We start from the raw sequence: 24,461 nt of genomic DNA on the forward strand, positions 1-24,461 counted from the left end.
CTGAGTAAAATGAAGCAAAGTGACAATTTCTAGAACATTCAGAGACCAGTCTTAATTTAAAATGGCAAAAAAATTATGTAGAATTTGAAAAGTTCCTTTGAGAATAGAACAGCAACTTCTTAGTTACCTAGGAAAAGACAAACATCACTTTTGAGATAAACATTTATTAGGCATCTACTGTGTATCAGACACTGCTGGGTATGATGGACGTATGAAAATGTCAAAGACCTAATCCTTGTAAATGAAAAACTCACAATTGAAGGAGCTATAATAGTGAAATTCCCCAAGAACCATGGGAGCAAAAAGAAGAGAGCAATTAATTTTGAAAAGGTAGAGTAGGTTAAAAAAGGAAAATAAATTCCTTTCCCAGTTATTATACTGAAATGTGAGCTGGGCTTTAAAGGATAAAGAAAATGAAATACTATTTTAGATACCGTGTATCATAAATACAAGAAAAATAGTAGAGTATAGCTTGAATATAAAATTTAGAAGCACAAAGTCCAACCCTGGACTTGACAAAAAGGCCACCGAAGTAGACTTGTGTTTTCACTTATGTGCCAAACCCTAAGGCAGCAATGTAGAAGAAGGTACAGAAAAAGTAAACAGAGACTAGAGGAGACTAGTTGAAAGTGACATAGTATTTCAGGTTATTTATCGTTAAAATCATGTTACTTTTTAAGACATCTTAACTCTTCTAATTATTTTGTTTTCATGTAAAAACCAGGATCTGAAAAGATCAGTGATGACAGAAGGAATCACATGAGGCTGAATTAGGCTCACGGGACTGCTAAACACTATACAGATATGGACAATACTTCATACCCTCTTAAAATAAAACCCCAAAGGGAAGCAGAGTCTCCTATGCATGTTTCATGTACAGGAAATACTAACTAACTGGTCAGGGACCTCACATAAGTCCTAATTCTCTAGCATCAAAGCAACTGCTTGAATCCATTTCACCAATTACCTATGTACATACACAAGAAGGACCAAAGGGAAGTTCTATAATTAAAAAGTACAGTAGGCTGGGCACATGGGAGGCTGAGGTGGGCAGATCACCTGAGGTTGGGAGTTTCAGACCAGCCTGGCCAACGTGGAAAAACCCCATCTCTACTAAAAATACAAAATTAGCCGGGCGTGGTGGCACATGCCTGTAATCCCAGCTACTTGGCAGGCTGGGGCAGGAGAATTGCTTGAACCTGGGAGGCAGAGGTTGTGGTGGGCAGAGATTGCGCCATTGCACTCCAGCCTGGGCAACAAGAGCAAAATTCCATCTCAAAAAAAAAAAAAAAAAAAAAGTCCAGTAATTGAAATAAAAGTTCACCAATAGATTAGACAGAATCAGATTCAGAGATCCTGAAAATAGATCAGTAGAACCTAACCGATCTGAGGAACAAAAAGATAAGAAAAATTAACAGTCTCAAGGACTTGTGAAAAAAATTCAAGTCTCATTATAACTGACCCTAAAAGAAAAAGAAAAAATAGGGCCAAAAGAATTTTTAAAAATAATAACTGAAAATATCCCAAATTTGGAGGAAAGCCTCATCTTGCTGATCCTAGATTAGCAAGCCTAGAATAAATACAAAAACACTACATCAAACCATATCACAGTCAAAATGCTGAGATCCAAAGAAAAAGAGAAAAATTACTGAAAGCTACCAAAAGTGGCAGGGGTTTGGGGGTGCAACACACATTACATATAGAAGAATAAAAATAAGAATGACAGCTGACTTTTCATAAAAAATAATGGAGGCCAATGGAACATCTTCAAAATGGAATATATTCAAAACTCTGACAAGTGGGAATACCCTGCAAACCCAGGAATCCATACCCAGAAAAAACTATACTGAGGATGAAATAAAGATATTTTCAGATGAACAAAGGCCTATAAAATTTGTTGCTTGCAGACCTGCACTACAAGAACCACCAGAGGATACTGTTAGGCTGAAGAGAAAGGTTACCAGATGGAAACTTAGATTTCCAGGAAAGAACATCAGAAAAGGTAAATAACTAAGAAAATATTTCCTCCAATGTAATTTCCTTAAAAGGCAACTAACTATTTAAAGCAAATAACACAAATCCTAAGACAGGATTTATGGTATAAGTAGAAGTACAAGATATGACAATAGCACAAAGAAAGGAATGGCAGATAAATAAAATTATACTGTTGTAATGTTAATATATTTTTAAATGGATGGCAGGAGGTAGCAGTAGGTGGTATAAACTGTAAGGTATGAAGTGGAGGGCGGTATAATATTACCTCCAAATAGACTCTCATAAGTTAGTGATACATATTGTTAAATTCTAGAATGACTATTAAAAAGCTAATTAAAAGAGGACACTAAGAAGTCAAGAGATGAAATAAAATAGAATCCTATAAACTATCTGATTAACCCCAAAGGTTGTAGAAATAAAGTAACATTAAGAACAAAAGAAAAACAAACAGAAACGACACCAATAATCACATTAAATTAAATACAAACACTAAGTGGTCTAAATAGAAGGCAGAGGTCATTAGACAATTTTAAAAGCAAGAGCCAATGGCCACGTTGTTTACCAGAGAAACACTTTAAACACAAAGATGTTTACAGACTAAAAGCAAAATACTGGAAAAAGATACACCATGATGTTGCATAAGAAAGCTGGAATGGCTAAATTAGTATCAGACAAAGTAGGCTTCAGGACAAAGAGCATTTTAAGAAATTAAGTGCTGGGTGCGGTGGCTCATGCCTGTAATCCCAGCACTTTGGGAGGCCGAGGCAGGCGGATCACGAGGTCAGGAGTTCAAGACCAGTGTGGCCAATATAATGAAACCCTGTCTCTACTAAAAATACAAAAATTAGCCGGGCATGGTGGCACGTGCCACCTCCCAGCTACTCGGGAGGCTGAGGCAGAAGAATTGCTTGAAGCTGGGAAATAGAGGTTTGTAGGGAGCCGAGATCGCGCCACTGCGTTCCAGCCTGGGCAACAGAGCGAGACTTCGCCTCAAAAAAAAAAAAGAAATTAAGAAGAACATTTCATAAAGATAAAAGAACGATTTATCAGGAAGAATAAACACGCCATACATAAATAGCAATTTGCAATGGGCCTAAGTGCAAAATCTAAAATTATAAAACTTAAAAAGAAAATCTTCATGACCGTACTTGATCTCCTGACAGGATACAAAAGTCACTAACAATTAAATTAAAAAATGATAAATTCAACTTCACCAAAATTCAAATTTTCTACTCTTTTTAAAACACTATTGTGAAAGCAAAAAGGCAAACCATAGTCTAAAAAAACATTTAAACAACAGAAATCTAAGGAAAGACTTGTATCCAGAATATATTTTTTAAAATGCTTACAACTCAGTAATAATGACAACCAGTGTTTTCTAAGTCAAAAGACTTTTTTAAAACTTTCAGAGGAGAAGACATACAAATGCCCAGGAAGCACATAAAAAGATGCTCAATATCAACAGCCATCAGGAAAATTCAAATAAAAACCATGATGAAATACCACTTCGCACCCAGTAGAATGGCTACAGTTAAAAAGACAGATAATAACCAACTGTTGGCCAGGTAATAACCAACTGTTGGCCATAGGAAGCAAAACTGCAACTCTCAGGTATTGCTGTTGGGAATGTAAAACAGCACAACCACTTTGGGAAAGGGTTTGGCAGTTTCTTATAAAGTTAACCTTCCATCTGCCCTCTGACCCAGTAATTCTATCCTTCAGGAGAAATAGAAAGCATGTCCACAGAAAACTTGTTTAAGAATTTACTAGTAATTATTAATAGCCTAAAACTGAAAACACCTCAAGTGTCCATCAACAAATAAATGTATAAACAAACTGTCATAGATTCACACAATGGAATACCACTTAACAATAAGAAACAAACAAGTAATATATGTAGCAGCATTATAAACATTATACTGAGTGAAAGACACAAATGAGTATATACTGAATGATTCCATTTACATGTAGTTCTATTATGTGAACTTATGGAAAAAATCTACTATGCACTCAAGGATCACTATCTAAAACTGGGGCTTGACCACAGGCTTATTTTGAGGATCAAGATAATGCATGTAACATGGCTCTCAATTCTTTAAAGCAATATACAGATACAGACATTACTTTTTATCAACAATTCCAGTACAACACAGTAATGTCCCTTCTGACAGAAAAGACTGCAGTGGCTTACCCTGTAAAATCCCAAAGAAAGATCACAAACAAGAATTCTACAGCTTTGATCATATTTTCCAAAAATGATTCAAGATACCCTAAAACAGAAGTTAATTGCAGAGGGGAGGAAAGTGGCACTCAACTGAAAACCAGGTGTCATTGTTAAGTAGAAGAGAGCAAACAAATACCAGCAATTCACAAATTTCAGAAAAAAATCAAGGTAATCAAGATAAAGAAAATCCATCAGAAATGGCCGGGCGCAATGGCTCACACCTGTAATCCCAGCACTTTGGGAAGCCAACGCGGGTGGATCATTTGAGGTCAGGAGTTCGAGACCAGCCTGGCCAACATGGTGAAATCCCATCTCTACTGGGGGGGGAAAAAAAAATTAGCCAGGCGTGGTGGCACACGCTTGTAATCCCAACTACTGGGGAGGGTGAGGCAGGAGAATCGTTTGGCCTGGAAGGCAGAGGTGCAGTGAAACAAGATCATGCCACTGCACTCCAGCCTAGGTGATGGAGTGAGACTCTGTCTCAAAAAGAAAAAGAAAAGAAAATGCATCAGAAATGAAGATGTGTCAAAGACCAACAATAAACTTAAATGTCTTTATTCCCATCATTATAAAGTATTTATTACTTCAAATAAAGAGCATTTTAATTATTCTAAAACTTTATTTCTAGCTGAAATTTTATGTCAACACAAAGTACCCTGCTTTATCTTAGGTTGAAAATAGCCTAATAAAAAAGCTATTACCTGATTAAGTACAAATAAACCAAAAATGCTAATATTAATTTCAGACTCCTGGGGAGAGCAGTCTCTGTCATAAATAGCTAACCATTCCAAACGGTGAAATCTATTACTATTGCCAAGTATATGCCCACTGGTAACATGAATCATCATAGACGATTCTCTGCTCTTCCTTAGCTTTCAATGCACATTCACCTCAGGAGCTGGATTCCTCTTGTCTCTGACTTCTTTGGCTTTATACCATGCCTTCATCTTTCTTTCTTTCTTTCTTTTTTTTTTTTTTAACCTCTCCCAGTTTATTTCGGCAATCCATCTTCGAAAGATTTGTTTGCTTTGTTTTCTCCCAACTTCTTAGGATGCTGTTCCTGGTAACTGCTCAGGCACAGCATTTGCATGCACCACAGATAGTGTAACCATACTTTGAGTTTCAATCCTGCTTTATACCTGTTCCCTAAACATAGTTAACAATAGCACCCCTTTCATTCTCAGAAGTTTCTGGCTTGGACAATAGGTTAAATAGCTACTGAGACCACAAAAATAGACTATGAATGGTCAAACACACAGTAAGTACTTCAAAGGCAGGCTGCTTGTCTGGCTAGTTGACTGAATGAACATATGGATAACAACGATTCCAATGCCTGCTCAGGTCCTTGAAATACCCTTTTTGTACAAATACAAGTTTTTATTACTTTTAAATACATTGATCATCAAATTAAGCCTAGAGAGACAGTGTTAAGAAATTTCCTCTTAATCAATGGATTAAAATATGTAATTGGCATACTGACTGTAGTATAGTAAACAATTCCACTAAATGTTAAGGATACTTAAAAAGTATATCCCATTAAGGGATTAACAGACATATCTTGCTTTTAAATCATAGTACCAATCGATCCTTTTAGAAACTTTAAGTTAGAGATACAGTTTTACTTATCATAACGAATTTCCAAGAAACAAATGGCTCACCTATATAATCCACTCACAAGGCAGCTTAACATGACTATTATGTTACTACTTGAGGGTTATAGCTCAATATCTGTCAAGTCTAAGCCAAAAAGAAAGTAACTTGATGGTCAAATGAACACACAATTAGCAAAAACATGTCTTTCAAATAGTGATTAAACTCTGATAAATCCGTATGATGGAATATATGCAATGAAATGAAACAAAACTGCTGATACGCACGACATGGATGGCTCTCAAATACATTACACTAAAGGAAAGAAGCCAGACTCAGAAGGCCATGTACTACATGAGTCCCATTTACATGGCATTTTGGAAAAGGCAAAATTATAGGGACACAAACAGATCAGTAGTTGCAAAGGCCTGGGGATAAGGGAAAGGGCTGACTACCAAGTGACAATCTAGAATACTGTTCTTTATTTTGATTACAGCGATGGTTACACTGTGTTTGTTGAAAGTAATAGAATTATACACCAAAGAGTAAATTTTACCATACATAATTTTTAAAAAAAATTTCTAGGTATAACGTTATTTTTTAAAGTAGTTTAGATCTGGAAAAGAAAAAAAAAGAGGACAACAACAACAAAATGTTCTCTTTCAACTTTAAAAAGAGAACAGAGAACACTGTATGTCTAAACAAAAGGCAGCTGCAACCACACTGCTCGAACAGTATTAACATCAGGGCTCTAGGCCAAGACTTCTTTCAGCTTCTGCAGTGTTATCTCCCTGAATCAGATTCTCACTTCTATCTAACTCAATCTTCCTAATTTTCTGAATACCTTGGCTTTCTAACCTTGGTTTGTCTAATGGAATGCCTCACATTCATAATTCACCTCTGTCTCGACAATCACTCAATGGCACCAATCCATTTCTCACGTTTGGATCTCACGTTAGTACTTACATTAATTCCCTTAATTCCTGACTCTACCCAGCTTTGCTATGACTCGTCCCTCAGCTAAACTTGATCATGTCCTCTTCTAGCCTTCAACTGGAGTTCTTATCTACCATGAGTTAAAATGACAAATGCTACCAACCTCATCTATTCAAGTGCTTCAGAAGTGACAAACTCTAAAGTCTCCCTTGGGAAGCTGTATCAGTGTTTTTTCACTTCAATAAATATGACATTTCTTATTTTGGTCCAAACAAACTCTTGCTTATCCTTCAGTACTAGTTCCTGTTTAGTTTGTATGGAAACACAGATAAGCAGTCATTTTCCTCCTCACAAAAATCATGCATTTACTTAAGACTAGCATTAAAATTATACTCTTATCTTCCTTCTCTAGGGTAATACCTATGACTCCTACAACACTGTTAATCATTTAATGTTATATTTTATGTTCCCTCAAACCTCTCCAGTTTTTCTACACATTTTTCAAAGAAAGTGACCAAAATGGGATACCAGAGACTAACAAGCAATTTACAAATAAATATAATACTAACATAGCCCCCAAAAAAGAATACCCTTTAAAAAGAAAGATCAGTCAACTATGTTATGGTCCCTTATACTAATCTACAGAATAAGAATAGAAAAAAATTCATAATTTGTGAGGCGTGGTGGCTCACACCTCTAATCCCAACACTTTGGGAAGCCAAGGCAGGAGCACTTGAAGCCAGGAGTTCAAGACCAGTCTAGGCAACACAGTGAGAACTCCATCTCCACAAAAAATTTCAAAAACTTAGCCAGGCGTGGTGGCATGTGCTGTCATCCTGGCTACTCTGGAGAATCACTTGAGCCCAGTAAGCTATGAGAGCACCACTGCACTGGGCAAAAGGGCAAGATCTTGTCTCAAAAAAATTTTTTAAAGAAAAAATCACGGCCGGGCGCGGTGGCTCAAGCCTGTAATCCCAGCACTTTGGGAGGCCGAGGCGGGTGGATCACGAGGTCAGGAGATCGAGACTATCCTGGCTAACATGGTGAAACCCCGTCTCTACTAAAAATACAAAAAACTAGCCGGGCGTGGTGGCGGGCGCCTGTAGTCTCAGCTACTTGGGAGGCTGAGGCGGGAGAATGGCGTGAACCCGGGAGGCGGAGCTTGCAGTGAGCCGAGATCACGCCACTGCACTCCAGCCTGGGAGACACACCGAGACTCCGTCTCAAAAAAAAAAAAAAAAAAAAAAGAAAAAATCACAATCCTGGAAGTTTCAAAAGTTAGTCTCTTAGCAATGAATTTGTTATTTCCTCACAAAGCAGGAAAGCCCAATCTTTCCGGTCCCTAAGGCTTTACAACTTCCCATTCCCAGGCAAGACAAAGATTCCCTAACCCCCAAACCCCTAAAAACTCTTCTATGAATTAACTGTAGTTATTTCCCCAGGATAGTCAGGTGGCCTTCATGTGGTTTTAAACTTCTTAGCTGTTTTCTCAGTTCTATTAGAGTCCACTGCTACTAAGTTTAGGTAACTGTTGAAACTGAGCCCTATAATCCTTTAGTTCCTTTCAAGTCAAAGATAATTTTTCTGAACTGAAGAAAGGGAAACAAAATTGAGAAAAGGTTAAGCTGAAAAGCAGAGAAAGAGAATTATATTTTTTAAACCACATTTAGGCAGTAATCTGTTTTTCCCTAATGTAAACATTTACCTTTAAGATAATTAAGACGTAAGCATGAATTACACAATAAGACTTATAATCCAAAGAATTAAAAAAAAAAAAAGAAGACAAATATAGAGAAAACAGAACTAACAAAAAGAGAAGAGATAAAAGACCGGACTTTAAAAATGGAGACAGACTGCCCAATGTATACACAGGGTGAAAAGGGTTATAATCAAGAGAAGAAAAATAAATCTGTCCCCAAAAAAGCAGCAAACTTGTGGATGCAAAATTGAATTTCATTTTGTGTGTGTGTTTTTTTTTTATGGCTGCTTGAAATTAGTTGTAAAGAGGTGAGGAAAATGAATCTCAGACCACCAATGTACATAGAAAGGTACCAAATATTAAGGGCTTTTACGACACAATCTTCTTGAAAATGAAGGATTAAGTAAGGAATAGATAGCCACATAAAAACATCTGTAATTTAACAATACACTTCAAGATTAGGTTGTTCTTCACACCTCTCTGGTAATACAATGAACAGAAAGCTGTATCGTGAAAATACAGAGAAGATGCTGTATGAGTTACTTCCACCTCTTGACCTAAGTCATGGCAGCAGCTAGCAAAATTCTAAGGGGTTATAAAGTCCACCCCATACCCAAGACCAAAATCTACTCCCACCCCACCTTGGCTCAATGGTTTTCTCCCACTGTGGTGAGGGTAGTTTTGGAAAAGCTCCTCAAATGTCAGGAAACACTGTAATGCAAAAAGAAAAAACAATTCATAAGTACTAAAACTTAACTAACATTTTGGTCTCCCTCTCAAGGAAGATTGATATCATGGGAAAAGTACTAATCTAAGCACTAAGAAACCCAGTGTATTTTGTTTGTTCAGCATTCATTCTAAGACTTTTTCTATAATTTCAGTTATTTGGGAGGTGGCGGGGTGAACATCAGGCATACTCTCTCTGTTAAGTGTTACTCAGCTGATGAAATATAAACCAGAGCTGCTGACAGACATATTTGCCACTTATTGGACTGAAAATGAAGCTATCAGAGAAATTAGCACAACTAAGGGATGAAAAGAGACATTCCTGGTGATATAATTTAAGAACCTGGCTCCAGTTCTTCCTTAAGTACTTTTCCCCTTAAGTTAGTTTGTATTGAGTTTCTGTGACTAACAAGTATGTCTGGCCAATATGCCTGGGTTCTAAATTCCACACTGAACCTGAGCAAGCTGTTCCTCATCTACTGGCCTTAGTTTCTTCTTTTATGAAATGGACTTGAGATGAAGTCTTCAAAGTGTTTTTAAAGCAGTGGAATTTTGTGCTTTCTTAAACAAAATCTCATTTTTAAATCAAAAATAAAAATGACTTTATTCACATAAATGTATTTATAAGACCAAATTTACATCTACGTCTGACCAAAATCAATGAGAAAAATGTATTTAAACCTCGCTTTGTGGCCATGCGTGGTAGCTCACGCCTATAATCCCAGCACTTTGGAAGGCCAAGGTGGTCAGATCACTTGAGGTCAGGAGTTCAACACCAGTTTGGCCAAGATGTGAAACCCCGTCTCTACTTAAAATGCAAAAGTTAGCCAGGCATGGTGATGTACGCTGGTAGTCCAGTTACTCAGGAGGCTGAGGCAGGAGAATTGCTTAAACCCGGGAGACAGAGGCTGCAGTGAGCTGAGACTGCACTACTGCAATCCAGCCTGGGCAACGGAGTGAGACTCCGTCCCAAAATTAACAAACAAACAAACAAATAAAATAAACCCCACTTTGAGACTGAAAAGAAAAATTACTACTACAAATGTACTTTATAAAATCAAATGTATGATATTTACTTACTATGACCAAAATCAATAAGAACGGGGTGTTTTAATAAATACAAAACCTTAAAACTGAAAACTACTGGTAAAAGATGAAAGCTCTGATTAGCCTCTCAGGACTCAATTCATTTCTGTATTTCATTTAGTTGCACACTATTAAGAATCCTGATTCAAAAAAAAGAGTTGCAATGAGTAACATGTTTTCCACATCTGTCTTACCCCATACATTAAAGATGAACAAAAGCTTAAACTTCTACACAAAAGAAAAATACCTAACATGACACATTTTTAAGAGTCTCCAATTGGTTAAAATCAACATGATAGAATTAAGCCTCCATATGTATTGATTTTTTAATTTTTAAAAATTACTTCAAATTCATTTAAAAATCCAATCAGAACCAAAATGTTTACAGAACCTAATTAGTGACTTCATAGGACTCTAATAAATAATCTCTGAAGTCTCTTAAAAATATTTTTCAGTCTGACCCATATATACTCATTGCCTACAGGAAATGTGATAAAGAATTTATTTTTAGAATCTAATTATCTTTTTGTAAAAAGCCTCCTTTAAAGGAAAAGGTGCAACAATTCCTATTTAGAATCTCAAAGTTAAAAACATAGAGAAACAATTTTTTACAAGACTATTAATCTGTTCAGTCTTACTGAGAACCAACTTGACAGGGCACACAGATGATAAAAAGTGCTATAAAATGTTCACTACTTCAGAAAAACTGCTTTAAGATAGAAATGAATAACTCTTCATCTCTAATCTCAAGAAGTTAACAGTCTAACAGAGGATACAGTATATTCATTCATTCAACAACGGTGTCTCCTCAGTGTCACCAGCCACTGTGCCAGCAACTGGGTCTAAACAGTGAACAAGATACACATGATCCCTACTTGCATAAATTTAGATTTTAAAGGCAGTAGATAACTAACAAAGAGCTTGAAAAAAAGAGAGCATATGAGTAAGTTAACATTTTTGGCGGGGGGGGGTGGGGGGGGTGGGGAAGATTGCTGCATACTATGTGAAAGTTAATATAAACTGGAGGGATTGAGCCCAGCCATGGAGAGTCCAGTTAGGAGCTACTTACTACAACGATGACGGTCGCTACAAAATAAAAGGAACTCAAAAGAGGGAGCAACAAACTCAGCTGAAGTATGGGGAAACGAAAAAGCCTCAGAGAAGTCATGTTGCAGCTCAATACTGAAAGATAAGAAACAGTCTAGACAAGTAAAGCAAGGAAATTTGTACAGAAGACCATGTGAATGGCATGTTTGGAAAACTTCAAGTAGTTCTTCACAATGTGTCTTGAATGAGGTGAATTACAGCTGGAAAGGCAGATAGAGAAAAAAATAGTAAAGAACATTTTACAAGAAGAGAAAGTAAACACCTCCAGGACACTAAGGAATACTTTTAAGCAAGGTGCTTACATGATCAGGCTTACATTTCAGAAAGATTCTTCCAAAATCAGTTAGCCTAAAAACAAATATAAGAAGTCTAACCACCTAAACAAGCATCGTGCTTGCCAATAAATACACTGTCTCAAAGTCCTAATCTAGTAACTTACCTTGACAACCAAATACAGTACAACCAAGTACTCTTAAGTTTCAGAAACCAAGCAACTAGTACCAAGTTCAGGGCACACTATAGTTGACTAGCTATTAAAACAACAAAAGAAAGGCGGGAGTCACCATAGAAAAAACGCTAAAAACGTGAAAAATGCAATGGTGTCAGGAGATAAGAGGAGTCAAGTAGAGAACACGCTTCTTGATTATACTCAGAAATGGGTTAATAACAGAGAAACTATTTTATTCCAGTGTAAGAATACTTCCACCTGTTGCCAGTTACACACAGATGCACCCGTTTTATGTAATAATTATGGTTCCTGACAAGCAGCTCAAACACCAAATTTCATTTAATACACAACACTTCAACCAAAGATTAGAAACAGCAAAGTACAACAGCGCTGTGGTGCACATTGGCTATACACTAGTTAGCTTCCCACAGCTTAAAACTCTCTAACAAGCTTTAGAGTGGGGCGGGGGGGGGACTTACTACTTTGCAGAGGTTCCTATTCAATGAACTGGAAAAGTTCTTAATTCAAACATGACAAGCGACATACTGAAGAATTCAGCTGTTTTAAGAAAATGAATCCTACCTTTCCAGGGTCATCCTTGGATCGAGGCACTTTAAGGAAACATTTGTTCAATGACAGATTATGTCGTATGGAATTCTGGAATTAAAGAAGAAAAGCCATAAGGTCAATAAAATCCTAAAAACATAACCCAACTTTAAAACAGAATTAGAAATCTAAACATCTCTATGCTTTGCAAAACAATTACAAATGGAATAAACTTTTTAATGAGCTTAAAATTTAAACTTTCTGACTTTCAAATTATGAATGCTACAAGGGGAAGCTATTACTGGAAAATAATTTCTAGAGGATTTCGTAAAATGTAATACATGTAGCATTTTACGTGTTTAACACTTTTAACGATACAGGAAGATGCCTGTAATGTAATGTTAAATATTAAATGCCAAAATATAAAATTGGCATATTATGATACATATTATGACTTTAATTGTGGTACTTATTTTAAATTTATTTATTTATTCTTGGAAATAAGCCAGAATGCAAAATGTTAGAAGGTATTCTACATGAAATTAAAGAGTATGACTATTTTCTTCTCTTTACTGCAAAGTCCAAATAGTCTGCAAGACACATGTACTAGCACTTTTTAATTAGTTTAAAAAATATTTTTAAAAAATTCCACTGCTCTATTATAAAAAAACATACAGAACCCAATTAGGTTCTCACCACAGTCTGTAAAAAAGAAAAACACATGGAAAGATACTGGCTACAGGGAGCTGGGAAGAACATCTAAATTCCTCATCGTAGCAGGGAAGAACACCCAAAGTGGGTAGCAGGAAAATGCCCTTGGAAACCTGCAGAGTCTGTGAAACAGAAATTTATTCATGAACAAGTAGGACTGTACCACAATCCGTACAGAATATGCCCCAAAGTCCATTTCTTCTCAATTAAATGCTCCAAAACCCATTCTCAAATTATCCTGTTTGTTCCCAAATGGCTAGTATTTGGGAGAAAAGAGGTCCAACTGCATTTAGCCATTACTTAGAATGGTACCTTTTGGGGTCATATTTTGGCATAGTATCTGTTTTGTTTTTTAATATAAAATTCAGTAGTCTAACAAGAATGCCTATAATAAAACTTCTCTCCTTCAGGCACAATATTGGAATTTTAAACATTTTAAAAAGATGACTACAGAATATAAATTCAAGACCATCTTATTACCAAAGCAGAAATTTAAAACTTACGCTTGGGATGTAAACAGCTACAAAGAATGATGCTGTCTTCCAAAGAGAAAATCCTAGGTAAGCATTTTTTTTAAAACAAAACAAAACAAAACAAAAAAACCTACTTTTTTTAAGCCACATCAGAGCGCTCAGATTGCAAGGCAACCAAACCACATTCCTAAGAGGAGCAAGGCTATTCAATGAGAAACTGGACACACAACTAAATCACCTTTGGCAGAGCACAGGAAAAAGAGATGGCCACCATCCAAGCAGTTAAAAAGAAATTACCTAAAATTTTAAAGGCCAAGCATGGGGTTGTCACTTTAGAGCAACAAGGATCCCAGAAACAAGAGAAGTTCTCACACACTCTTAAGGTCTTCTCCATAGACCTTTATCATATGTTCTTAAGAAAGAATAGGGGTAGGAAAGGAGACCCAAGAAAGTCTCCCCTAGTGGCATAAACAGGAAGAAAGTGATTGACAGTGATAGGGAGTGAGGAGACAAAGCCCACCAACCTTCCACAGATTTTACAAAGCAAAAAAACAAGTCTGCAGTAAACGCAGCAAAACCTCTCACCCACAGGACTCTGGCAAAGATTCACTGCTTCTAGGGGAAGAATGGAAACAAAACCCTGGTGCCTCTAGGGAGGGACAGGAAACCCTTACCCAGTAGTACATAGGCAAAGATGATCTGCTGTTGGAGGAAAAGCAGAAGCAAATCCCTTGAACTCTGGGAGAGGTACAGGAAACTATCTTGGGCCCAGGATCCTATACAGATACCATGTAGAGGTCTGCTACACCTGGAGAAGAGGTGGGAAACTCCAACCCAAAAGTAACTACAGATACACAAGACTAGTTTGGCTGAGGGAAAGAAACACTGAAAAAGCCCACCATAAGTTTGAGGGTCTGCATAAGACTAAGGCTGGACCAACACAATAGAGAACACCCCTCACCTCTACCAAAAGCATAGCACTGAATAACAAGCAAACGCAGTCTACTGACACAGAAGGGGCAAGAAACCCCCACGATGTGTAAAAAGGTGGGCAGAGACAATTAAAATCTAAAGAGATTAAAAAACAAAAAAATCCTACAGCACCCTCTCCAAGCACAAGTTAACAGAAGCCCACTGCTGGAGGAATGTAAAGTTTGTGGTATACTGAAGATAAAGATATCAATTTTAAAAATCCAAATTACTGACAGACTGACTCAATCCCCACAAGAACGGCCTGAGAAAAAAGATGCTTGTCCATTTACGAGTACAAGTACCATTTACCTCAATGTCTACCATTCTTCTACACATATGTCTGGTCTCAATCAACAATTGTAAGACATAGAAAAGAAAGGAAAACTTACTGCCAAGAGATAAAATAATCAACAAAACCCAAGACAAGACTCAGGTGTTAGAACTATCAGGAAAGAAAACATTAAAATAACTATGATTAATATGTTAAAGGGTCTAGCAGGAAAAAAGCGGACAACCTGCTTGCATAAGGAGATGGAGAATTTCAACAGAAATGTGAAAACTAAAGAAAGAGACAAATATAAACAATAGAAATAAAAAAACATTGAACATGATTAAATTCCTCAGATGGGATCATTAAACTAGACACAACTAGGAAAAGAACTAGACACAACTCTACCTGAGGGTAGAGTAACAGAAATTTCCAAATGGAGACTGGCGCATTCACACAGGGCAAAACAAAAACAAAACAGATCATCCAAGAATTGTGTGATGATAAGAGTATTCAAGTCCCAGAAGGAGAAAAAAAAAGGAATGGGACAGAGGGAAAATCTGAAGTAACAGTCAAGAATTTTCAAAAAATAAATGCAAGACATCAACCCGAATATGCAAGAATTTCAGAGAACACCAAGCAGAATAAAGTAAAAATCCACATCCCCAAATTCATTACAGTGAAAGGGCTAAAAACCAAAATAAAGAACATCTTGAAGGCAGTCAGAGAAAGTAGATTACGTATAAAGGAATAAAGATAAGAATTACAGTGGACTTCTCAAAAACCATGCAAGCCAGAAGGCAATGGAGTGACATCTTAAAATACTGAAAGAAAAAAGAAAAAAAAAAAAAGAAACCTGTGCAGTGAAAATATCTCTCAAAAATAAAGGCAAAATAAAGACTTCCAAACAAAAGCTGAAAAAATTCATTTCAGCTTACACTGTTACAAGAAAGTTCTTTTGGCAGAAGTATGAAATCAAACAAAAATGCAGATCACGAAAATAAATGGTGTCAGAAAATGGTAAAAAAAAAATGAAGGTAGATTTAATGCTTTTAAAAAGACTGTATGAAGATATTCAGACTGTAAAAAATAAAAAATAAATTTTATAAAGCAAATATAATTTATTATGGAGTTTGGAACTATGTAAAAGTAAAATGTACGACAACAACAGCAAAAAGGATGGGTCAAAGAAACTGGAAAGATGTGGTTTAAACAATTCTGACATGATACACGAAATGGTTTCGAGGGCTGACTTTCAATAGATCGCAGCGAGGGAGCTGCTCTGCTACGTACGAAACCCCGACCCAGAAGCAGGTTGTCTACGAATGGTTTAGCGCCAGCTTCCCCACGAACGTGCGTTGCGTGACGGGCGAGGGGGCGGCCGCCTTTCCGGCTGCACCGTTTCCCAGGACGAAGGGCACTCAGCACTGGGCATGGTGGTACACGTCTGTAATCCTAGCTACAGGGGGGCTACGGGGGAGGCTGAGGCAGAAGAATCACTTGAACCTAGGAGGTGAAGGTTGCAGCGAGCCGAGATCGCACCACAGCACTCCAGCCTTGGAGACACAGTCTTAGTCTCAAAAAAAAAAAAAAGAAGAAAATTGCTAGTCATGCCCCCGTCTTTCCTTCATTGAGAGTCTTCAATAAAATAGATCTAAGTTCTAAAAATACACATTTTTCTCCCTGTAGTACTAAAACTATTTCCATTTTGAATGAAAAATTTTAAATATAGTTTATAATATTTCCATTTTTCTTAAATTATCTCCTAGTCTCCCCCAAAACTTGATAACCTACTATTTGAAGGCACAGTGCAGTAACTTAAAGATATTACAATCGACTGAATACTTGCATCCCCTCAAAATTCTTATGTTGAAACCTAATTCCCAACGTGACGATATCTGGAGGTGGAGCCTTTAAGGTGATTAGGTTATGAAGGGTGTCCTCACGAATGAGATTAGTGTTTATAAAAGAGGCCTCAGAGAGTTTATTTCTCTGTTCTACCATGTAAGGTTATAATGAGAACAGGATCATCTATGAGCCAGGGAACAGGTCATCACCAGAACCTGTCAGCATCTTGATTTTGGAATTCCCAGCCTCCAGAATTATGATAAATAAATGTTTGTGGTTTGTAAGCCCCGACCCTATGTTTTTGGTTTTCTTTTTGTTGTTATAGCAGCCTGAATGAACTAAGATGTATATAGTAAACCCTAGAGTAATCACTAAAAAAAATTTAGAAAGGGGATAACTAATAACAGAACTGTGGAGATAAAATGGAATCATAAAAAATACACAATTCAAATGTAAAATAAGATGTGAAAAAAGAAAGAGGCATCAGACAAACTGTAGTTCACCTACCCAGCTTAAAAGTTCAAGATGAGGGGAAAATACAAATCAGGATGGTCAGAACAAAGAAGTATCATTAGTAAATGGCTCAGTGTGAACTCATCACTTCAAAGGAAGTACACACCTCTACACAGTCTTCCTCCTCTACAAAAAGCTTAAATGTTGGAAATCTTCAGGGTTCTGCCCTATGTCGTTTTCATTTCTACATCTGCTGCCTAGCTAATCTCATCTACACCCAGTGACCACCTGTGACAAATCACTTAAATCTGTCTAGATCCAGGACAGACTTTTCTCGAGTTCCTAATGTATGTTTCCAACTATCAATGGCACATCTCCAGAAACTCCTCAAACTCAACATATTTAAAACTAAACTCAATCTTTATGCCCAATGTGATCTTCTTCCAGTTTTCCCTTCTCAGTTCAAAGACATTATTATTCACATAACTGCTGCTCCATCAGAAACCTGTAAAGCATCCTTAACTCCTGTCTCTTTCTTACCACCTAAAACAAATCTATCACTAAACTTCACTACGCCTGCCTTAGATCTGCCAATCTTACCCCATCTTTTCTGTGACTACTCAGTCTAGGGAACCAGTCTCAGCAAAACTAGTACAACAGCTTCCTAACTGGTGTCCCCTTTCCTTTCAGCCCTCCTTCCATCATTCTCCACCCTGCAGAGAGTTATGTCTTCGCAATGCAAATTTGGTGTTACCCCTTCACTTAAAAACTTTCAGCGCACTTAGGACAAAATCCAATATTCTTAAGCCTCGAAAGACTCTTCATGATCTGACCCTATCTTGCTTTCTACATTCATCCCCTCCAATGTTCTCTCTCAGGTTCTAGGCTTTCCACAAGTTGCTACATCTGCAAAGATTACTGCCCCCAGCCTTACTCCATCTTCTTCACCTAAATCAATCTACTCAATTTTCAATTCATTCTTGTATTAAACTTCAGTTCTTTAAGGAAGCCCTTTCTGGTGTTCACAGATTAGTTAGGTTCCACTGTAATAAACTTCATCATCCTGAATTTCTCATCACATCTGCAATTGTTTATTTAATGGTCTTCCCCCTCCATGCGGTATTCTCTACCAAAATATAAACAGGCTCCATGAGGGCAGGAACCTTGTCTTTCAACCCAAAAGCTAGGACACAATGTTTTTCAAAGGGTAATCACATATCTGTTGGGAAAAAAATACCAAAAACCTATTTAGAATGTAAAAACACAGAGATACGAAAGCCAAGACTTGTACATACACATAAAACCCACAAAGAAAAGAGGTAAAGTTACTTCAGACCTTACAGCTTGGGTAGTCCCCATCTCCCATAACCCCAAGAAAAGAAGTTGGTGAAGTGGAGAAGCAGAAATAATTAGGTGATTTTTTTTTTTCAATCACCTAATCAATCAAAATGATGAAGCCATGCTGATTGGCCTTAAAAACCCCATCCCCAAAAGCAGTTTCTCAAAACTACAGTTTATCTGCACTAGACTCACTTGAAATGTTATTTTAATGCAGATTCCTAGGATCTATCCAAGGCACCTAATTTAAAATCTCTAGAGTAGTGACCTGGCAATTCTAATTTTAAAAGCATTCTATGTAATTTTTATTTTAAAGTTGAGTTTAAACTGCCACCTCCAATCCAACCAACTGCTACATTCTTATCCATTCTTTCTTCTGTGAGTCCTGGTTTCTGTCCCCACTGGTCCCCCCGAAAATCAATATAAGTACTCATTTGTTCTACCCTACCTAAAATGGTTTCAGAATTGCTCTCAACTTTCTAACTTCTTCCCTCCCAACTTCTTTCCTAGGGGTTTTTGGAGATAGAGACTGCCTCTACTGAAGTTCCACCACCGAACACAAATCTACTAAGTTGATGATTTCTTTGTAACTATTTTTGGCCTTGGAATGTATGCCATGAAGGTATATAAGGTATATACCATAAGTTTCTTCAATTTGTTTTTTTCTGTGTGATTACATTATTAATTCAAAACAATGTTAGGCTTGTTTCTGCTTGTATTCTGTTTGAGGGTTTCCTTTTTTAATCCCTTTTGTTTTTTTTTTAAATAGGTAAAACATGTACATGGGTTCAAAAGTTAAAACTATATAAAAAAGTATACGCAAAATCTTATTTCCTTCTACATCCTTTCCACCTTGGTTCCCATCTATCCCCTAGAGGTAGTCACATTAATTACATTTCTAGTTTAAATTCCTAAATTTCTTTTCCCAACAATGAGCAAACACATAATGAATAACATTATTCCTTTTTAACCCACACAAAAAGTAACACAATACACCCACACACCACTTTTGTATTTTTCCTTTTTTAAATTATCCTAACCTTCAACAACTTAATAAGTTACCTTTCCTCAAAGTGAATACCATGAAATTTTATTTTTTATTTTTTTGGAGACAGGGTCTCGCTCTGTCACCAGGCTGGAGTGTAGTGGCATGATCATAACTCACTGCAACCTCAACCTCCTGGGCTCTAGCAATCCTTCCACCTCAGCCTCTCAAGTAGCTGGGACCACAGGGATACACTACCATGCCCGGCTAATTTCTTTTTTATTTTTTATTTTGTGGAGACAGGGTCTCACTATGTTGCCTAGGCTGGTTTCAAGGGATTCTCCTGCCTTGGCCTCCCAAAGTGCTGGGATTATAGGCATGAGCCCACTGCACATAGCCTGAAAATTTAATTCCTTTTCCTCTAGTTCTGAATACAAAATCATTCAATTATGGAAACTCCAAAGAGGTATTTTTAATATGTAATCTCCCTTCAAGGCCCTGACACAAAATGAAAGGGAGTTTACTAAAACTGTATTTGAGTCTTTTTAAGCAACAGTGGCAACATATTGTCCTCTGGGTCGCATAAGTTGACTCTGCATTTCTGGAAAGGTAGTGACTGTCACTTTAAGATCTTTCTCCAAACCTCTCTTCAACCAATACAAGCTAACTTCACAAGTTCTAAGTGACTTCCCATTTTCCTACGATTCATCTCCTCCGTACCTGAAGAAGAGTAAGCAGCAGATTGCTGAAGTGTTCTAAACAAATCTAAGGAGAGGGAATGGGAAGTAAAATAGAAAAAGGTCTGTGCAAAGGAGAAGATAAATGAGGTTCCATCTGTCTCCACTTGAAGTGTTCAAAATATTTCTATGTTTATAAAAATAAAATTAAAAGTGATCATGCCATATGCTAGGCACCAAATACTTAAAAACTGAGTAAAGGAAACTTTAATAACCATCTCTGGAAACATTAAAAGTCTGCCTAAAGCAGTAGATAGGACCAGATCATCTCTCTCAGGATCTTCTAGTTCTAAGAGCAACATCATCCTTCTCTACCCATTAGTTCTCTACCTATTTAGTTCTAACAACGATATTACCTTTCTCTATTTCTATTTTTTCCAATTGAAACTGCATCACTACATCCAAAACAGTTTCAGACCCATGATTTGGGCTGGCTATCGGCAAGGAATATCAGTAGAATGGATTTGGCATTCTCAGGGAGACATCATCAAAACTGAAGTCAGACAAGTTAATGAGGAAAAACAACATTCGAACTTTATATGCTATCCCTTAAATTTGGACCAAGCTCTCCAGTTTGGCATTCATATATTCATAGGATCTCCATATTCTGACCCTATCACACTCTCTACTGCAAACCATTATAACCGAGTGCTTCTTAACACTTGAACTTTGAAAAACACCTCCACAAATCTTAACTCTTCTTCAAAATACAGCTCAAGTCCCACTTCCCTCAATGGCTATCTAATGATTCCCCACTTCCTGGTACTCTAGTGGCACTTATTCTCTGTACCACTCAATTTAGATTATCATACTCCCCCATAAACTCTAGAAAGTTACTTTTCTAATCCTTAGTTTTTTACTAAAATTTGGACAATAATAATACCTATTTCATAAGGCTATTGTGTGGCTTAAAGAGACAACGATGGCACTTAGTATAGTGCCTGGCAGACAGAAAATAATAAAAGCAGCTATCATTTTGAGTAAGTACAGAAACAAAAACTAATGAAACAAGATTTCTGAACAAAAAAACTAAGTTTATAATACTGTTATTAATAAAGCATATGGTAACACAAGAGATTGATTCTACAGGGAGATGAGAAATAATACATGAGCTGAAGTAATAGGGCAATATCAACTAAAAGAGGGAGGGGGGCGTGAAAGAGACAAGATCCAAGGAGAAATAAGAGAAAAACAAAAGCAAGAAGGAAATATATGTGCTTACTTACAGGGACAGCTAGTAGGCTGGAATGGCGAGAAGTATATGAAAGGAAGGTACAAAAAATAAAGCTAAAAAGGTGGACTGGGACCAAAATTCATGCTTTCATTCAAACTGCACTTACTGAAGCTTACTAAATGGAAGTACTGTGTGCTAAGGTATGTAAGAGAAAGAGATACAAAAACTTCAGTGAGGCACAATCCCTTCCCTTACAAGGGAATCATGCACAGCACATCCTTGGTGCACAGTAAATCAGCAAATGTCTCTAATAAATCCAGTCAAATGAAAAAGGCAAAAGTGTTGAAGTAGGAAGGCCTAAGAGAAACCAAAGAGTAACTACCATCTGATGATCGACCTAAAGCTCTATAACTCCCTTCCTCTACATGTATACACACACCCCACATAGTACACGACTTGTTAATTCCTATGTAAGAATATGAATATAACATGTGCAGAGACGAAAGAAAGCGGTGGCCCTCATCTATAATCCTGGCACTTTGGGAAGCAGAGGCAGGTGGATCACCTGAGGCCAAGACCAGTCCAGGCAACATAGCAAGACCCTAAAAATTAGCCAGGTGGGCATAGCAGCACGCACCTGTAGTCCTAGCTACTCAGGAGGATAAGTCAGGAGGACCACTTGAGCCCAGTAGTTTGAGGCTGCAGTGAGCTAGGATCATACCACTGAACTCCAGCCAGGCTGACAGAGAGAGCAAGACTTTGTCTTAAAAAAAAAAAAAAAAAAAAAAAAACTTAAAAATGTAAAAAAAGAAAGTTGAATTATTTGTTGTATAACATAAATTAGCTAGTACCTCAAAAGTCTCCTTAAAGTAGTGGTTGATTCCAAAGTTGGGCAAGAAGACTCAATATATCCCTGGAACAACTCAAGGTCCCAAAAAGAAAGTGCTAAGCAAACAGAAGTATGGGGCCAACCTATAAGAGATCCTAAGGGCCAAAGTTGCAACAATTTGAATGACAACAATAGCACAAAGAATAAATATCTATGAGTGCATACTATTATAAATAAATGATTGAATAAATGAATAAAAGGGACTAAAGGAACAACTCATCTTTTCAGAAGAGTATCAATTAATAAATGTCGAAGGAATTAAGGAAAAGAGACAATCACTGTTAGAAAACAGTAATAATTGGCCAGCCACGGTGGCTCATGCCTATAATCCCAGCACTTTGGGAGGCCGATGTCAGAAGTTCGAAATCAGCCTGGCCAATGTGGTGAAACTCTGTCTCTACTAAAAATATAAAAATTAGCCAGGCACGGTGGTAGACACCTGTAATCCCAGCTATTCGAGAGGCTGAGGCAGGAGAATTACTTGAAACCAGGAGACAGAGGTTACAGCGGATTGACACGGTGCCTCTGCACTCCAGCCTGGGCAACAGAGCAAGACTCTTAAAAAAAAAAAAAAAAAAAAAGAGAGGGGAGAGGGGAGGGGAAGGTGGGGGAGGGGAAGGTGGGGGAGGGGAAGGTGGGGGAGGGGAAGGTGGGGGAGGAGAAGGTAGGGGAAGGAATGGGAGGGGAAGGGAGGAGAGGGGAGGAGAGAGAGGAATAATTGCTACAGTTATGACCTACCAATCAATGCTAAAATTAACGGACAAAAGTTTAAGAAGAAATAAAGTATAGTAAGTCTTCATTTAGCACTACTAATGGGGTTGTTGGAAACTGCAACGTTAAGTCAAAAGTATAGCACGTCTTCAAATAACATCATTTCATTATAATGTTGATGAGAAAAAAAATTGGTCTCACTTTATGTTGTTTTGCTTAAAGTCACAGTTTCCAAGAACCTATCAAAGTTAAGGACTTACTGTATTTGCAAATGCTCAAAGTATCCCCCCAAAACATATTATTATTTACAAAGTGATAAATAGTAACTTCATAATGAAGAAACCTGGCAGCCAGCCCCTTAACCAAAGAATCATAGTTAACATTCCCATTAAGAAATACTTATCTATCCTCTGATATGTTATGCACAAAAGGTCGTATCTGTATTATTCTTCCCAAAAATGTAATACCTCATTCTAAGAAAACATCTAATCATGAGCAACATATATTGCCCAGGCTGGTCTCAACCTCTTGTTCTAAAGCAATCCTCTTGCCTTCACCTCTCAACACGCTGGGATTACAGGCATAAACCACCATGCTCAGTCAATTTCTTAGTTTTGAAAATTGTACTATGGTTATGTAAGATGTTAACATTAGAAGAAGGTGACGAAGTACACATGGGAACCTTCTGTATTGCTTTTGCAACTCTTGCAAAAATCTAAAATTCTTTCAAGATAAATATTTTTTAAAAAGTCTTGGCCAGGCACAGTGTCTCACACCTGTAATCCCAAAAGTTTGGCAGGCCAAAGCAGGAGGATCACTTAAAGCCAGGAGTTCGAGACCAGCATGGGCAACAGAGCAAGGCCCCATCTCTACAGAAAATTTAAAAATTAGCTGGCCATAGTGGCGTGCTCAGGCACTCGAGCTTGGGTAACAGAGCAAGACCTTGTCTCTAATTAAAAAAAAAAAAAAAAAAAAAATCGGCTGGGCGCGGTGGCTCACGCCTGTAATCCCAACACTTTGGGAGGCTGAGGCGGGCAGATCATGAGATCAGGAGATCTAGACCATCCTGGCTAACACAGTGAAACCCCGTCTCTACTAAAAATACAGAAAATTTGCTGGGCATGGTGGCGGGTGTCTGTAGTCCCGGCTACTCGGGAGGCTGAGGCAGGAGAATGGTGTGAACCCAGGAGGCGGAGCTTGCAGTGAGCCAAGATCAAGCCACTGCACTCCAGCCTGGGACGTCAGAGTGAGACTCTGTCTCAAAAAAAAAAAAAAAAAAAAAAAAAAAAAAATTCTTTACTGATAAATGTAGTTAGTACTAGCTGCAACACTATGTTGTTTTTCACTTTAGGCTCACTGTCAGCTCACCTGAACTGCCGGTATGGTTTCCAGTGAATGCTACATAAACTCTGCTTTACTTTATGCTACATCAGTACTATAACATAATCAAGCTTGAACACACTAATAATCTACCAAAAATAAAGTTATTCACCTAAGCTAAAAACTTTTTTTTGACATCTTAAAAATCACTAGAGATCAAAATTT

The 24,461-nt window shown here is 37.4% G+C and overlaps 3 protein-coding genes across 13 annotated transcripts in view; 2 read left to right on the forward strand and 1 right to left on the reverse strand.

The window, feature by feature from the left end:
* The window catches only part of PPCS (phosphopantothenoylcysteine synthetase), a 1,013,452-nt gene that overhangs the window by 805,340 nt on the left and 183,651 nt on the right, over positions 1-24,461 (forward strand). The window lies entirely within an intron of this gene.
* The window catches only part of FOXJ3 (forkhead box J3), a 152,294-nt gene that overhangs the window by 68,325 nt on the left and 59,508 nt on the right, over positions 1-24,461 (reverse strand). For all 8 annotated transcript variants that reach the window (XM_050798674.1, XM_050798645.1, XM_050798704.1 and 5 more), the window contains one exon: positions 12,394-12,468. In XM_050798674.1, the coding sequence (XP_050654631.1) occupies positions 12,394-12,468 (75 nt within the window). The remainder of the gene's footprint in view (positions 1-12,393; positions 12,469-24,461) is intronic.
* Positions 4,542-24,461, forward strand: part of RIMKLA (ribosomal modification protein rimK like family member A) — a 169,003-nt gene continuing 149,083 nt past the window's right edge. The window contains exon 1 of the mRNA XM_050799852.1: positions 4,542-4,545. The gene's annotated coding sequence lies outside the window, so the exon portion shown is untranslated. The remainder of the gene's footprint in view (positions 4,546-24,461) is intronic.

Source organism: Macaca thibetana, chromosome 1 (genome assembly GCF_024542745.1).
Source record: "Macaca thibetana thibetana isolate TM-01 chromosome 1, ASM2454274v1, whole genome shotgun sequence".
Lineage (NCBI taxonomy): Eukaryota > Metazoa > Chordata > Mammalia > Primates > Cercopithecidae > Macaca > Macaca thibetana.